This window comes from Marmota flaviventris, chromosome 17, assembly GCF_047511675.1.
Source record: "Marmota flaviventris isolate mMarFla1 chromosome 17, mMarFla1.hap1, whole genome shotgun sequence".
NCBI lineage: Eukaryota > Metazoa > Chordata > Mammalia > Rodentia > Sciuridae > Marmota > Marmota flaviventris.
Window position 1 is genome coordinate 49,187,963 of NC_092514.1, and position 17,822 is coordinate 49,205,784.

A 17,822-nucleotide genomic window follows, 5' to 3' on the forward strand; every position below is an offset into this window, starting at 1 on the left:
TCCAGACATTGCCCATTGTCCCGGGGTTGGGGAGGGGGGGCAAAACCATTCCCAGTTGAGAACTGATGTCCTACAGAATGAAAGCAGCAAATTAAAAAAAAAAAAAAAAAAAGCAGAAGAAGAAGATAGACCTTAATTCTGACAAGCATATCTGAAGATGTTCTAAGCTCTCCAGGAGGATCTTTATGCTAGATAATTTGAAAAGATTTGCCTGTATAAGAGAGGTAGAAACTGCAGCACTATAGCCATCATGTCAGTCCTGATGGCTTGCCTTTGGCTTCATTCTACCTTGCTCTTGGTTTTGGAGGTCAACTCTTAATAATTTCAGTTTCGTTTGGATCTCAGTCAGAATACCAATTTTCTCCTCCAAAACGGACAATGACTGGGCAATGCAAAAGTCAACATCATAGTTCACGCCATTAGCTGTCTCCTGGATGCTCTCCCACCACGAACTAGAATCCTTCCATGTAGTCACTGCCTCCCTTATTAATGGCGTGGCTAGTGTTGCAATCGCTTCACTCCGTTTCTCCTCCTCACTCTGTATACACGATATTTTAACAAGCTCTTCCCTCTGAAGGGATATTTCTGAATTCCTAATGTGCTTTTCAAACATGGGCGGTGTCTCATGTTTAATGGGAGTCAGGCATTGGTGGTAAGGCCTTACATCCAGGGCTAATTCTTTCACTCTGTTTGCATATCTTAAAGTGTTGAGGGTGTTTTCACAAGAGGTCATCCCTGGTGAGATGGTAGCAATCATGCAAGTGGAAGAGTTCTGGCCTATGAAGGAGTCCCGGAGCACCTGCGTGAGTTTGCTGGCTCTGAAAGGGGTGTGAGGTTTGTTCTGACCCAAAGCCCTGATGCATTCTTTGAGGGCAAGGAGACTCTTGTTAATCTCCGCCCCTTCCAGCTGCCTCTTGCGATTGGCCTTGGCGGTGTCTGCTCCCCTCTCGTTCCCAGCTAAATCAACCAGAGAGAACTTGCCGTGCAGTTTCCCTCTAGACTTCAAGATGATCTGGAATACCGCGTGGCTCCTGGATGAGTGGGCATTGACAGACGTTTGTCCCAAAGTCCGACAGCCGTTTCCCAGTTCCACCAGGTTCAGCAAGTCCTCCACGGAACCCACCTCTTTCTCCTGCAGCCCGACGACTTGCATTTGCTGATTACCATCCTCAAGGACTTGGAGCTTCTTCTTCCAGTTCAACAAGTCATATACTTTGCCGCCATAAATCTCAAAAAAGGTCCCATAGACTTTGAGATCCAGATTCTCGTAAGTGGAGTTTTTGAGCAAGAGAAAGACGTCTTGCGCTACCAAGGCGTAAATACCTTTAGAATAATCTTGAGACGTTCCAGAAAAGGCTCCGCCCATGGTGTGCGTTTTCCCACTGCCCGTTTGTCCATAGGCAAAGCAGGTGGCCATGCCCTTGCGGAAGATAGACTCCACCAGTGGCTGGGCAGTGAACTGGTACACTAACTCATTGGAGGCCTTGTCATCAAAAGCATGGTCGAAACAGAAGGTCTGGTTCTCCAGGTAGCGGGTGAGGTCCACCTTCTGCTTGGACTCGTGCACCATGACTACATTGTCAGAGGGGATGGTGATGATATCCAGGTCCTTCATGGTGGTCTCTCGCTGATTAAGAGGTCTCTTCCTCACGCAGACACAGATCCGGTGATCTTCCAGGGGCTGCATGATGGACATCTTGCTTTTGTCCATGTGTCTGCGGCACTCTTCGATCATGCGCATGATCTCGAAGTTTGGGTTTCCGGTGTTGACGTTGAGGGCGCGTCTGGCTCGGATCTCCAACTGCAGGCGCCTGCGCTTCTCCCTCTGCTTTTGCAATTTCTCGATTTCCCGAAGGCAAGGAGACTTTTTCCGCTTCATCAGACAAGGGCTGGTGGGGACCCCCAGGACCGAGCTGTCCCCTGAGGGTGTTTCATTTTTCTGGGGGGCAACCACAATCCACCTTGGGGATGTACGCTGATCTCCAGTGGCCTTGGAGGGTACTAGGGACAATGAGGGCAAGGGCCTAGGCAACGTGGTGGTATGTTCTGCAGAGGCCAGAGCTGGATTCAGCAGGAATATGGACTCTAGATCGATCTTCTTGCCTTTCTTGACTCCTTTCTCAATCCACTCAACTGTGACCCAAGATTTTTCTCTGTTGATCTCTGTGACTACAGCAAGATGGATCCTCTTGTCACTGCGCTGGATCGCCAGGCAGATGCCAACTTGGATGTCTCTGAAGTGCGACTTCAAGGCTTTCAGGGGTGAAAGGCGTGGGGCAAGAGGGAGGCAGAACTGGCTTGCCATGGTGAATGATGGAGGTATTAGGGCTCCCTTCCAAGGGTCCTTGGGGTTGGAGCAAGGGGCCCTGAGCCCAAGCCAGCCTGAAGCATCCAGAGCACTGAACACAGGCGTGTTATGCCCCAATCCTTTGTGAGCATACAGCACCAGGGCTCAGACCTAAGCCACTCACGTCACAAAGGGATGGGGGGGACGAGGCAACAGATCACCGGGCCACCACGTGATAGGCGGGCGGAAGAAATCACAGTCGTTGGCATTAGGGAGGCACAAAGGCCGGTAGAGAGTTTGGTTATCTGCCAGTGAGGGATAATGGATTGAAGAAGGATGTGGGACATCTTCTAAATCCTCGCGAGCAAATGCAGAGCACCCAGGAGTCATGGCAATTAAGCGGTGGAAAAGTTCTATGGATTTTTTTGAAAAACGGAAAAGTTCTATGGGTTTTTGGAAATGTCCATTTTTTTTTTTCTTGGAAGTATTGACCTACAATCTCAAAGCCCTGTGCTTTAGTTTAAGAATTGCTATGAAATTCCCTTACGTGCCAGCTCTCCAGTGATCAGTGTGAACAAAGGAAGGTAAAGAGGTTTGCAGATCTTCGGCTTCAAAACTGGAAATTCAACAGGATCCTCCAGACACCTCCTTCAATGCACCATTTTTATTTTCCCTTCCCTTTCCATACTAGTTTAACAGTCAAAATTTAAAGTTATTCCAGTTTAATGGGTTCTCTTATTACAAAATCCGAATGAGTTGAATTTAGCAGGTCCTTGTGGTAATTTACTACCAAAGGAACGTGAAACTTCCTTTGGTATAGCATCTGGGTTTGCAAACACAAGATGTTTATCACATTCGGAGTGGCTCTGGCAGCTATAAAGTAAAGTAAGTTTTGTTGTTCTGCAGTCACCACCATATTTGAGATTAGTTCAGTAATTAACCATTCCAAACTCTTTCAGTAATTACATTTCTGGCCTCATTATCCATAACTTGTGGAGAAAAGAGAGACATTGATGGAAAATGATAATTCATCTTATTCCTCCTCTCCAGGCTAAAATGTGTGTGTGTGTGTGTGTGTGTGTGTGTATAGAAGTTAATAAAGGTGGGATGGAGAGGATAGGAAGGCAGCTTAGATCATCAGAAGCAAAAACATATTTTGTCAAGATTATAAAAATGTCCTATATGATGATTAAAAAAAGAGACATTGTCATTCAGCTAAACCAACATGAAGGAAAAATGATCCCTTAGTTTCACCTCTCTCTCCAACCATTAATACACCATTTTGTCTTTGGGATTGTGATTTTGGTTTGGTTTTAATTTACTCATAGCTTTAAAATAGCACACAGCAGGATGGTGTTTTACTAACTTTCTCTAGGGCCAAGGGTCACTGCAGGAATTCTGTTATAAACTGATTTTCTTAAAGGTAAGTTCATCTCCAGCAAATTTAGCAAAGCTTAGGGTATTAGATAAGTTTAATAAGTATTCAGTACTCATTCAGTACTCATTTCCAGGGAGTGTAAAGGGGATGTTGAATGCCAATGGAAGGAGAGGAGTAAGGGCTTTCGGAATTATCTTTATATGATTATTGTTTTTTTCTTTTCCCAAATTATCAATATTTCAGGTTGTGCTTTAAATCAGCTTTTTGTTAAGATTATTTCAAGGGAATTATGTAGATGTCTTATTCCCATAATTTGTCTTTAGGTTAAATTAAACTTTTTGAAAAACATTGCTGCTCTAGAATTTTTAGTAGTCTTTTAAAATATTTATCATTTTAAAAGTTAGATCTCCCAAATCATGCAAAACATAGCTATTTCAGCTTAGTTATATTTTTTTACCTAAGCTGAAGATGATTTTTGTACTTAGACAATAGATGACTAGGTTCATGGTAGTTTTGGAAAATCCAGAGACTAATGTTTCTTCTGATTCTCTTTTCTGTCTAACATGCCCATAAAGGTCTTTTCTTTGTGTGTGATTTGAGTGCTTTCTCTCAGTTTTATTCTCTTATATTTTTCCCTTAGAATATCATATTAGTTGCTACAGTTTAATTTTACATACAGCTAGCTGGCCAGCTACGTGATAATGAGAGTTCTGGGTTCTAAACCTCAGATACCTATAGGAACTTGGAATTCCATAAATCCAAAACTGATTTATTTTCTTTCTGAAAATGCTAACTTATGTATTCGCAATTGCTTTTAGCAGTTTCAACATCTACGCAGTCTCAAAAACTTAATGTAGATTTTTTTTTCATTTTACTCAGTCTATCATAACTTAGTCCTTTCCCAGCCTCTATGATATCATTTAATCTGTCAACCAATTATGATCTTGTTTCCTTGGGCAACCTCATCCAGTCCGGGATTCAGGTTATTTCTCATATTGATCCTAGAGTATTGCATAAAGAAAAAAAATTCCAATTTCTAGTCCAGTGGTTCTTAATAGTAGGGTATATGAAAATCACCTGCAGGGCTGCTTAACATACAGACTTCAGGACTCCCAGTCCAGGGTTTCTAATTCAACAAATGGAGCCGAGAATTTACATGTCTAATAAACTCCCAGGGGGATGTTGATTCTGCTGGACCCTGGACAATGCTTTCAGAACTATAGCTTCAGCTCTTTGACCAGAAAAACTGTTTCTCCCTCCTCATTTTCCCTGAACTCTTTTATCTCAAATGTCACTTCCCTTCAAAAAAGTTTCTGTGACCTTGTTGAAACTGACCAGATAAAATAGCATTACACTGAAACACTGTTTGTGAAGACATAGTATCAATTACCAATTGAATTTGGTCAATTAGGACAACCCAAAAGCCTTAGTTTCAGTAATAGGAAGGAAAAAAAAAATTCATCAATGATCATAATAGTAATGTGTTGTTTGGATTGTTTATAATTTTGATACTCTAGAATATCATTTGCAGCAATATTTTAATATCTTTCTGATATAAAATTTAGAATTCATAAGCATCTGTGCAATTCTCTCATTTAATAGAATTTATTCTGAAGAAACAGTTTATTTAAGAAAATACTATGACTCTTGAGATATAAAAAAATGATATTAAAACAAGCATTTGTCAATGTGTATACAATTCAAAGTGTTATTCTGGCCATGACCTAGATAGCCATTTTGCAGATGAACAATTTCTCTAGATTAGAGACCAAAGCCACTGATGTATCTAGTTAACTGAATTTAGCCAAGCAATAAATATATGTGAAATGCTTACCATGAACTATTACCTAGACCAAAGGAATCCTACCCTCAAGAAACTTACCAGATATACATTTTGTACCTTTTAAGAAGTTCATGCCTTGACAAACAACTGATAGATTCTTTTCATTTCAAATCCCGCCCCCCACCCCCTTTTCCCCCAAAAAAATACTTGTTAGTGTCAGGTGAAGTCCCACCAAGAGAGTGTAGTGTGGATAGAAGTTCAGGAAATGAGCTTAGTGAATTTCATTCATTAATTACACATAATTCCCAGTTTGGGGCTTGTCAAAGTTGCTTTATAGGAGGGAATGTGATTTCTAGTCTCATTTTAGATACAAATCTCCCAGGAGAAATTCATCAAATATGTGCTTTTCTAGCACTGTTTGAATAGATATTTAGCAGCTGTTGGGCTTGTTTGATCATCTTGAGGGTCTGTACTCTTCCTGTGCATGGATACAACATGAGGTTGATTTAGTTTTTCAGAGGCATTCAGAAGATTTTTCCAAATCTCTTTGAAGAAATGGAATGTACTATTTCCAGTTTAAAAAGTCTGTTATTCTGTTTTTTTTTTTAAGAGTAGAAAGGTACTGTACTAAATTTATGCCATTAGACAACAATGGACACTATAATTTAGAATGAGAATATTATTTTACTGTTATGGTTTAGATGTGGTATCCCCCAAAATCTCACATGTAAGACAATGCAGGAAGGTTTAGAGGAGAAGTGATTGGATTGCAAGTGTCTTAACCCAATCAGTGAATTAATCCTCTGATAGGGATTAACTGAGTGGTATTGACATGGAGGGGTATGGCTGGAGGAGGTGGGAATTGGGGCAAGTCTTTGGGTATATTTTGTATCTGGCCAGTGGAGTCTTTCTCTTTTTCCTGATCATCATGTGGGCTGATTTCCCCCTGCCACACTCTTACACCATGACATGATGTTCTGCCTCACCTAGAGCCCTGAGGAATGGAGCTGGCCTTCTATGGACTTAGAGTTCTGAAACCATGAGCCCTCTACAATTGTGCTGTGCCACAGTCTGGCTGGGCACAAATCACGAGCCACTCAAGCAGGAACAAACTTTATTTCTGAACTCTACCAGCACACTCCCCAGGAACTCTCCCAAACTCCACCCACAGGGATCCTCCCGGAGGAACACACCACACAACAACCGGAACTCCCACCACCGGAACCAAGAACTCTTCAGGAATCCGCCCCCCCCCACCCCAGAGCTCAACCGGAACTCAACAGGAACTCCGCGAGAACTCAAAAGTCATCATCTAAATGGTTCGCTGGTGTCACCTCTCAACCACTACTTCTGGCAAAAATGCCATGCGTCATCCTGACTCGGCTGTGGCCCTCAACAGTGCTGGTTGGATCCTTTACTCACAGCAATGTAAAAGCTGACTAAAACATTTACCATTACAACTAGCATTCCTATCTCCAGACATTTTACAATTTTCACCATGGGATACACTTAGCCTACTCAGGAAGGTCCATATTTCCCCAGTCCTCTCAATGGAAAGAGCTTTTGGTAGGTAAGAATTGTTTCTATGATAATTACATTAGCTTAGAGCCATCTTACTTCAACTTAATTAACAGGAGTTGCTTACCATGGCATATGTATAGGATTCTTATATATCTATTAATTGTGGAAATCCATCTATAAAGTTAGCCAAGATGGAAAAGCTAACAATTGTCAGTGTCTCACTTCAAATCCATTAGTGTTTACCATATTGTATTTTTCAATTTTATTTAGCATGCTGAGGGGAAAGGCTGTGTTTTATTTATATTCAACATATCAGTATTGTTTGCTTGCAACTCACACTTAAACTACAGAAACAATGCTAAGTAGGCATCTTTGATGTTCAGCTATAGCTCTCTCACTTGAATGGCATGTCCTATATTCCTTGCCTTCAGAGAGTCTTCTTTACAATTCAGAGTAAATCAACTTGACATGACTCAAATATAATAAGGGTTACATGGTATTTATAAATGAGAAGTAAAGAAAACAGTATTCATCCTAGAGAAAGTTTGAGAGAAAACTTTCTGTATATACTTGAAGGATTATCCTATGAATGAGGAACACAACTTGTTTTGCTTTAAGGAATGCACACATTCAAGGATTCAAGTGCTCAGCATCAGGATATGACTCACCGTTACTTTTATTGACATGCATTCCTCCCTTTCCTCCAGCTCAGTCACAACTAAGTTCATTGCCTTCCTCTCCATCCCCATATTTATTTCACACCTATTTTAAATATTGTATTTACTATTTTGTTTTAAAAAGTATCTTCCTCTTTCTCTCCAGGTTAAAATAAATAAATAAGCATATTTATTTATTTATTTATCAAGTGTCTTCAGAATGGAGGAGTATCCCTTACTTGTGTTTCTATGTTTTGTATCTGACCAGTGGACTTATAAAGAATCCTGAAACTATAAACACTAGCAGAATTTATGGATGTTAAAGGGAGACTTCAGGCAAAACGAGGAGGAATCTTGTTCCTCAGAATAAGAAGAATCTCCAGTATATAGTCAATAAACTTTAATAACTACCTCCTAAACACTAAGATTTAGGCTAAGTGCTAGTTTACACAATAGTAAATAAAACAGCCTTAGCCTTCGACCTGGTATAACTTTAGCATTGTTTTTGGAGACAGATATGAACACACAACTGTATATTTGTAGACATACACGTGATATATGCACACATAGAGATAAAGATATATAGAAGACATTGTTATTATAGAAGACATTCTAATAACAATTGTTAAAAGTCAGGGTCCCACCCCATGTATATTAAAGCACAGACTGAACAACAGCTTGTTAGAAAAAGTAGTGTAGAACATATTAACATAACAGAACCATGAGTAAGGTGAGATTTGTGTTCTCAAGCCTGGCCAAATAGCAGAATCACCTGGAAAGATTTTATAAAGTACAGAATGCATGACTCCACCCAGGCCTGCTGAATCAATCTCTAGGGGCCACCACCTAGAATCTATATTACAGAAAGCACCTGAGGTGATTTTTATTTTACCATGAAGCTGAAAGTATCAGACTGAGTGCCTCCCAAGTCTCTCTCTTTGCAGAGATTTTATGATCCTGTGGTTCTGTGAATAAAAAGATGATTCTCTGATATGCCTGTGGCCACTGAAATTCCTTTTTTAGGATTTTGAATGTTTGAAGATAGGCCTGCTTCAACAAATGAGGCACAATGCGGTTTTCCTGGGAAAGCTACTTTTTAGATTTCTGCAGAAGGTTTGTTTGCTCATATCATCTTTGGCATAATTATTTAACAACATGAAGTAAAACTGCATGATATCAAGACCTTATGCCACTGAAAGAGATTTGTAAGCTTGAGAACATGTCATTTGTATCTCCTATGGTGTTGTAGATAGCATGTCACACACAGTAGATAGTTAATAAATGTTTGTTAAATTGAACTGTTGGATAGCATCAGGTAAATATATGATATTTCAGAGTGCCCATCTTTTTGGTTGCTCTTGCCTATTTGCTAAGGGTATAAAATGAAAGTCATACTGACACTAAAAATGCTTACATTCTTAATGTGTCTCAGTAGGATCTCTATAGGTGATATTATAAGCACTATTTATCATTGTCAAAGTCTGGTATCTGCCTGACAGAGTCACATAGATTACAATTTTGCAATAATTTTTATATTCTTATCTGGAAATATAAAGCAAGAAGGTGAAAAATTCTAAGAAATAGGACATAATGTCAAAATAACCATTTCATTCTAGAGGGAAAAAAAATCTGTTGATAGTTGGTTGACTTAATGGCAATAGCCAGTTGATTATTTTATATCTACATGGCATGTATTTAGTGCTGTACAGAATGCTAGGATTCAGCAATTATTGGGAAACATAAAAATATATACATGTGTATACATACACACAAACACACACACACACACACACACACACACACACACACACACACACACACATATATATATATATATATATATATATATATATATATACCTTTGACCCTTGAACAACACAAATGGACCTGATTAGGCATCTTTATATGAAGATTTGTATTTTGAAATTTGCAACAACTTGATAAAAAAAACTCATAGCAGAACTGCAAGGCCTATAAATATTGAAAAAAATAAGAAAAAAGTGTATGTTATTATTTTAAGTTGGCTTTTTCACTGCGGTGACTAAAACACCTGACAAGAACAATTTTAGAAGAGGAAAAGTTTACTTGGGGGCTTGCAGTTTAAAAGCCTTAGTCCTTTGTTGGCCAACTTGATTCTTTAGGGCCCAAGATGAGCCAAAACGTGGCAGATGAATGTGGTGGAGGAAAGCTACTTGGATTCTCTCAGTTTCCCTTGACATAGATGAAATATTTACCCAAAAGGCAAGTCCCAATTACCTCCCACCACACCCTACCTGCTTACAGCTACCATCCAGTTAGTAGATTCAAGTGGATGAATGCACTGATTGGGTTACAGCTCTTCTAACCCAATTATTTAACCTTCAAACTTTTTTTGCATTGTCTCACATATGAGATTTTCGGGGACATCTAATATCTAAACCACAAAACCATAATAGATATGAATGCATAAAATATATGTAGATAATAGTCTCTCTTATTTACCACCATAAATTGTACAACAATCTATTATAAAAAGTTAAACTCTATCCCAACTTATGCACACACTTATAGACTATATGTGGCATTGTTGGCAGTTGAGGGAAATGTAAAAAAATGTAAAGATATGGAATTAAATCATAACTGCATAAAATTAACTGTAGAACATACTAAACTACTGTAATAATTTCACAGACACCTCCTGTTGCTACTGCGGTGAGCTCAAGTTTTGTGTGTACCACTTAAAACACGGTGGGATGCTAATCATCTCTCCATGAGCAGTTGTCTCTCCAGTAATTTGTGTATGGCAGTAAAAAGTTATCTCATGTGGTTCTCGCATAGTGTTCACTGTATAGAATATATACAATATACAAAATATGTGCTAAGGGACTATTTACACTTTCAGTAAAGCTTTCTGACAATAGCAGGCTATTGGTATTTACATGCTGGGGGGGTCAAAAATTATATAGCGTTCCACTAAAGGTGGCCACAGACCTCAGAGAGTGTTGAGCAGTCCCACTGCTACTGCTGCTGGCCTTGCTACCACCATACTGCCTGAACAGCGGCTTGGACCCCAGCTGACCCCAGTCATTATCACCACAATCCTAAGCAACAGAGAGACCCAGCAGCCATGTGCCCACCTTCCAGCTGCCCCAGCCATCAATGCTACAGACACCAACACCAGCACCATGGACAGCTGCACAGGAAGTTGCTCAGGGGCTCTGCCAGCCTTACAGGGTCAGGGCAAGTAAAGTTTGGGGGACAGTAAAATAGTTCAGTGCAAGACATGCATGTGGTTTTATCAACAGGAATGAGACCAATGAAGATTTGTTTGTACACCAGACTTCCATAAATAAGAATAACCTCAGGAAGCACCTTCACAGTATAGGAAATGGAGAGACTATGGAGTTCAATATGATTTAAAAGGGTATGGAAATAGCTAGTCCTTACAGGCCCTAGTGGAGTTCTAGTTCAAGGCAGTTAATATGAAGCCAACCATAATCATGATAGACCCTGGGAATCTTCTACACAACTACCAGCAGAATTTCAGGAATAGTGAAATCAAAGAGCAGAACAAGGGATCAGAGAGTGCTCTCAAAGATGCTGACCCTAGTGCTGGTCCCACCTTACTATATATGCACAATGAGGGTGCAGGAAAACAAGGAAGACCAATGAGACAGAACATATGTTAGGTTGATAGATCAAGGTTTCACAGGAGTCTTCCTCACCAAAGAGCCTAGAGAGGATGGCAAAGAGGAGCATAAGGAAAATCAAGAGCAGAAACATCTTCAGCATTGGTACCATTGCACTTTTTGTTGTCAATCAAACCCAGAATCAAAAAATGGCAAAGAAGTCAAAGTGGAAGATCTACCCATTGCAACTTCTCCATCTGCTCCCAAGGATGAGCAGGGCATGGCTAAGTAAATGCTCATTGGCTCTTCACCTCTACTGTCATATGGTCACCCAACAAGAAGAAATGAATGTGAAATGACAACAATAAGAAATTTTTAAAAATTGGAAAAGACTGTAAATGCTTACATTTTGCCTCTTGATGAGTAGAACTGTCCACATTATCAAGGCAACACAGAATTATTAATTTTGCCGAAAGGCTTCACTCTTTGGTAATAACAAATAATTTTGAAGCCTATTTTTTTTTCCTCAAAATACCTTTAATGGTTTAAAATTATTTAATTTTTTTAATTTGTTTTAATTAGTGACACATGTCAGAAGAATGCATTTATGCACTTTGTTATGTCATACATAGATGGTATATAATTTCTCATTTTTCTGAGTGTACATGTTGAAGAATCATTGGTCATGTAGTCATATATATATATATATATATATATATATATATATATATATATATACACAGTAATAAGGTCTGTTTCATTCCACTATATTTCCTATCTCCACACTCCCCCTGCCTCATTGTGAATTAGCATCCACATATGAGATAAAACATTTGGCCTTTGGTTTTGTGGGTTTGCTTTATTTCCCTTAGCATTATATTCTCCAACTCCAACCATTTACTGGCAAATGACATAATTTCACTCTTCTTCAAAGATTAGTAATATTCTATTGAGTATATATACCACATTTTCTTTATCAATTCATCTATTGAGGGGCACCTAGGTTCCCTAGTCTAGTTATTGTGAACTGAGCTGCTATAAACATTGATGTGGCTGCATCACTATAGTATGCTGATTTTAAGTCCTTTGGGTATAAACCAAGGAGTGGGATTGTTGGGTCAAATTGCAGTTCCATTCCAAATTTTCTGAGGAATTTCTACATTGCTTTCTCTAGTGGTTGCACCAATTTGCAGTCCCACCAGAAATGTATGAGTGTACCTTTTTCACTATATCCTCACCAACATTTATTGTTGCCTGTATTCTTGATGATTGCCATTCTGACAGGAGTGAGATGAAATCTTAGAGTAGTTTTGATTTGCGTTTTTCTAATCACTACAGATGTTGAACACTTTTTTATATATTTGTTGATCAATTGTATTTCTTCTTCTGTGAAGTATCTGTTCAGTTTCTTAGCCCATTTATTAATTAGGTTATTGAGGATTTTTGTGGTCTTAAGTTTTTTGAGAACTTTATATGTCCTAGAGATTAATGCTTTATCAGAGGTGCATGTGGTAAAGATTTTCTTCCAATCTGTTGGCTCTCTCCTCATGTTATTGTTTCCTTTGCTGAGAAGAAGCTTTTTAATTTGAATCTATCCTATTTATTAATTCTTGATTTTACATCTTGTGCTTTAGGAGTCTTGTTAAAGAAGTCAGATCCTAGGCTGATGTGGTGAAGATTGGGCTTATTTTTTCTTCTATTAGGTGCCAGGTCTCTGTTCTAGTGCCTAAGTCTTTGATCCACTTTGAGTTAATTTTTTGTGTAGGGTGAGAGATAGAGATTTAATTTCATTTTGCTACATATGGATTTCCAGTTTTGCCAGCATCATTTGTTGAATAGGCTATATTTTCTCCAGTGAATGTTTTTGGCACCCTTGTCTAGTATGAGATAACCATATTTATATGAGTTTGTCTGTGTGCTCTATTGTAAACCATTGGTTTACAAGTCTATTTTGGTACCAAACCATGCCATTTTTGTTACTATAGCTGTGTGGTATAATTTGAGGTCTGGTATTGTGATGCCTCCTGCTTCACTTTTTTTTTTTTCACATTATAAACCAGTTAGTTTAGTATTTTGTGGTAAGATGTAGAACGTTTGCCATGCAGACTGAAATATGTACATCAGCATGAACGGTGCATTTCTTCTTAGAGCAGTTATACTGAAAACCAGATTTTATCAGGTTATTTAGTGAGTATGGAATTCAAACAAAAGAACTAAATTGCATCAGTGAAAGCTTGGGGCCCATGTTCTCGAGAAAAAAAAACTGCCCAGCCTCCAGAAAGCTCAATGATTCTTTCTTCCCCATGCTCTAACTGAGCATGCCCATTGGTCACTTCAGTCTTACAATCAGCTAGTAATCATGTCTCTGCTCACTTGTTTTTTTTTTTATGGTGGTAGGGATTGAACCTAGGACCTTGAACATGCTAAGCAAGTGCTATATATACCACTGAGGTACACCCCCAGCTCTGCTCACTGTTTTTTTTTTTTTTATTAACTTCAGTGTTAAGTTTCTGAACTGAACAAATCAGTTGCTCCTATGTACCAACATGAAGACACAATAATCCTATTAGGAAGATTTCCCAATCCCACTCTACTTAATTTTATCAGATCATCTGTTTTGCAAAGGTTCTTTTCCACTTGTGTGAGAACATATAAAGGTTACCTCTGGGTTCACCTGATATAACCTACTTATACTGAGGACTGAGGTTTTTAATCACAGTTGTTTTTTCCCCCCACATTCTTGATCAGTAATTCTCAACCATGTAGGTATTAATCAAATCAATTCTGGGTCACCACTGCTACCAAGCAGAAATACCAAGTAAAATGTACTTTTCACATAAAATTCATGTGACTTTTTTTCAACAATGTAAAAACAGGAGAAGATGTAGTCCTCCACTTTGTATAACACTAGTAAGGGTCAAGTTGTTGAAAAATACCGTTCAACCATACAAAAGTTTGCTTTCAAACAAAAACTAAATGTATTGCAGACAACAAAATCACAGAAAACATAATATTTAAATTGATCCATGGCATTCACACCACGCTAAAATTTTGCCTGTAATACAACAGTGAATTTTATCTCAAGATGCTGGGTAGGTCCATGCTTCACTTTTCTTGTTAAGGATTGCTTTAGCTATTCTGGGTCTATTATTTTTCCAAATAAATTTCATAATTGCCTTTTCTATTTCTACAAAGAATGCCATTGGAATTTTAATAGAAATTGCAATAAATCTGTATACCATTTTTGGTAGTATGGCCATTTTGACAATATTAATTCTGCCTATCCAGGAGCATGAGGGATTTTTCTATCTTCTGAGGTTTTCTGCAATTTCTTTCTTTAGTGTTCTGTAGTTTTCATTGTCGAAGTCTCTCACCTCTTTTGCTAGATTGATTCCAAGGTTTTTTTTTTTTTTTAATTTTTTTGAGGCTATTGTGAATGGAGTAGTTTTTCTAATTTCTTTTTCAGTGGACTTGTCACTGATGTATAGGAATATGTTTGATTTATGGGTATTGATTTTATTATGTCCTGCTACTTTGCTGAATCCATTTATTAGTTCTAGAAGTCTTCTGGTGGGATTTTTTGGATCTTCTAGATATAGAATCGTGTCATCAGCAAATAGTGATAGTTTGAGTTATTCTTTATCTATTTGTATACCTTTAATTTCTTTCTTTTGTCTAATTGCTCTGGCTAGTGTTTCAAGGATGATGTTAAATAGAAGTGCCCCTTCAGGAGAGATTCTTGAAAGTGTGTTTTGGTTGGCCTTGTAAACATGACAATTCTTTGTTGAATTGTGATAGGGAAATGATGGTAGAATGTCATTTGGGCAAATGATGGGTTTAATGGGCACCTGCAGCTGTCTACACATCCTCACCAGGGTAAAGGATATTTGTAGAGAGAATTTGTGGTGTGAGAAGATAAAGCCCTCGAAAAAAATGGTAAAGAATTTGGCTCCTGCTTTGGATTTGGGTTTCTCTAATGTGAGTGTTTGACTTCTTTAGAAACTATTTGTTTCTTTAATCTGAATAAAAATTCATATACCAAATTCAGCTTGCATCCAGATTTTGTTAAATATAGGCTTTTATCACAATGTACAATTGATTTATTCCCAGAGCTTGTTTTATTTAACCTGTAAGTAGTTTAATATTTTGCCAAAACTGTTAGAGAAACATAATAGATGAGTCATTAAATATTTCTAACTATTTATTATTTTCATTTTACTGAAAATTTATCTTTTGGAAAAGAGAATATTTGAAAGTAAAAATAAATAGAATGGTAAGAAGTTGTCTTTGAATATTTCTGTATGACAAGTGAGATATTTGAGATGGCCTTGTTTCCTTCCTAATCAGTCATTAAGTATAATTTTATAAAAAAGAGCTGTCTCAAAAAAGAAGGGGAAAGCATTCTCACATTGATCAGGTTTTATTCTGAGTTATAATTACCAGTCTCATTAATTTCATAGATAAATCATATCAAACCAATAAAAACTACCCATTATAATGATTTACCAAAACTTAAAGTAACTATATATTATCTATTTGATCCTTTAATGAGATTGAATCAATTTATATTAATTTTATATGTAAGGAAAATTTTAAAATATTACTAGTAGTAAAACTTAGATCTAATATTAATGCTGCTAATTTCTAATCATGAAGAAATCCTACTAATTCATATTACAGTGTAGTATTAACTTCAATCTGCCAGCTAATAGCAGTCTAACAGTTCTGAAAATGGGTAAATAGTCCTCTAATATTTATAGAGTTTTTATATGAAGTTTTTATATATGGTTTATAAAAAACCATATGGTTTTTGATTCCCTAGCAACCTAGTGAAGTAAACAAGGTAATTATTATTTGTCATCTTATACTAATCGGAAACTTGGAATTTAGAGAACGCTTCTACAAATTGACATTTCTAAAAAATCACATTAGGACAAGAATACAGAGGTATGTTTAAGTTTAGGGTTCTTTCCAATATATCACAGAACACAGTTCACAGACACTTTCACACTTTAATAGGGACATTTTCCCCTGTGGAGGAAATGTGTACATAGGAAAGACATTGACCAAATATTTTACTTTAGGGGTTAGTTTAAAAGGTCCATATGACAAAGACTTTCTTTGGGCTGGGAGAGTAATGATGATTTTAATTTACATGTGTGTTTGATGGAATGTTGAGCAGTGAAACTAGAGCTAGTATGTACATCAGAATAGCAAAAAGGACGAGAGAGAGAGAGAGAGAGAGAGAGAGAGAGAGAGAGAGAGAGAGAGAGATCTTCATGCACTCAATGTTTCTGTTGTGGTAAGTATTTCACATCTTGCACAGTTTTGCCTTTGAAATGCTTCTGTCTTCCCTTCCTCTATGAGTCTATCTCCTTACTGTAACCTAGCTCTTCTCTTACCTTCTGATTTTCACATCTGGTTATTCTTCATGTACTTTCAGTTCTACTTTTTTTTGAAAATTCTTAAATCTGTCCATATTTTACCATTATTTTCATCACCATTTCAGTATGGGAACATCATTATCTCTTATACAGATTATTGCAACAAACTGGCTCTTCTTCCTCCAGATCTACAATTCAGTTCCATGCACAGAACCCTCAGATGTCTTTGCTAAACAGTGTATCTAAGGCACTCTCTTCTCTTCTTTGGGGTCCTTCTTCTTTTCTAGCCTTTTACACTTAGCACTTGTCTAACTCCATGCTCCTACCCCACAGTGTGTTGGTCCTAAATATATTTTAGCAGCAGAGTATATGACAGCCCATGCATTAGAATCAAGTAGACAGTCTCAGCCCTAGGGACTATTGGTTGCTGATCTTGAGGATTAGATGAGAAATGTGAATTGCTCAGTAGAGTGTGGGACCTGTGAAATGCTCTCTAAAAAGTCTGACAGGTTGTTATTCTCTCTGTCTCAATGTCCCCTCTGTGTGGAACTCCACACCCTTCCTCTCCCTTCTTTTGCATGGTTGCTTCCTTCATCTGCTCCAAGTATTTCATAACAAATGTGTCATATTAAGTCAAAAGTTTTCCTTAGTTCTTAAGATTGTAAAAGATAATCCTCCTGTGTGTTTTCTTGATTAATCTGTTGTAGTACTGGTCTAAATAGGCCACTCGAATGTTTTCTGCACTACAAAATAAATTGCTTGAATGCAGTGACTGTATTGTTTACTATTTTATCTGTATCATTATCATAAGGCTGCATTCAAAAATATTTATCAAGGAATAATTTGTAAATGCATACTGGAACTAATAATGATAGGTACTATTTATGAAGGTTTTAGTCTTTGCCCTAAGTTCTCATGGATCTTTCTCACTTTCACTACCTCTCTGTATATCTATGTTTCTCTGTTTCACATATCTTTGTCTCTCTTTGTCTCCACCTCAGCTCCTGCTCCTTTGTGTATGTGTGTGTATGCATGTGTGCATGTGTATGTATACATACATATATAAATATACTAAATTTGACATAAATTTTCTCTATACCATATATTATGTATATCTATGTCATGCAATGCAGATATAAATAATTCTATTCAATATTAAAACAACTGTATGACTCTTAGAGACATTACTATCTTCTTTATACTGA

At 37.7% G+C, this 17,822-nt stretch overlaps 1 protein-coding gene across 1 annotated transcript; it reads right to left on the reverse strand.

Moving 5' to 3' along the window:
- Positions 1-253: 253 nt before the first annotated feature.
- Positions 254-2,305, reverse strand: Kif2b (kinesin family member 2B). The gene has a single exon (XM_027924633.2). It carries the CDS (start codon positions 2,303-2,305, stop codon positions 254-256), a length of 2,052 nt encoding a protein of 683 aa, XP_027780434.2.
- Between the last annotated feature and the right edge of the window lie 15,517 nt (positions 2,306-17,822).

What these genes read in the sequence shown, in the direction of transcription:
- Kif2b (XM_027924633.2), bottom strand. Translation starts at nt 2,305, where the DNA reads ATGGCAAGCCAGTTCTGCCTCCCTCTTGCCCCACGCCTTTCACCCCTG.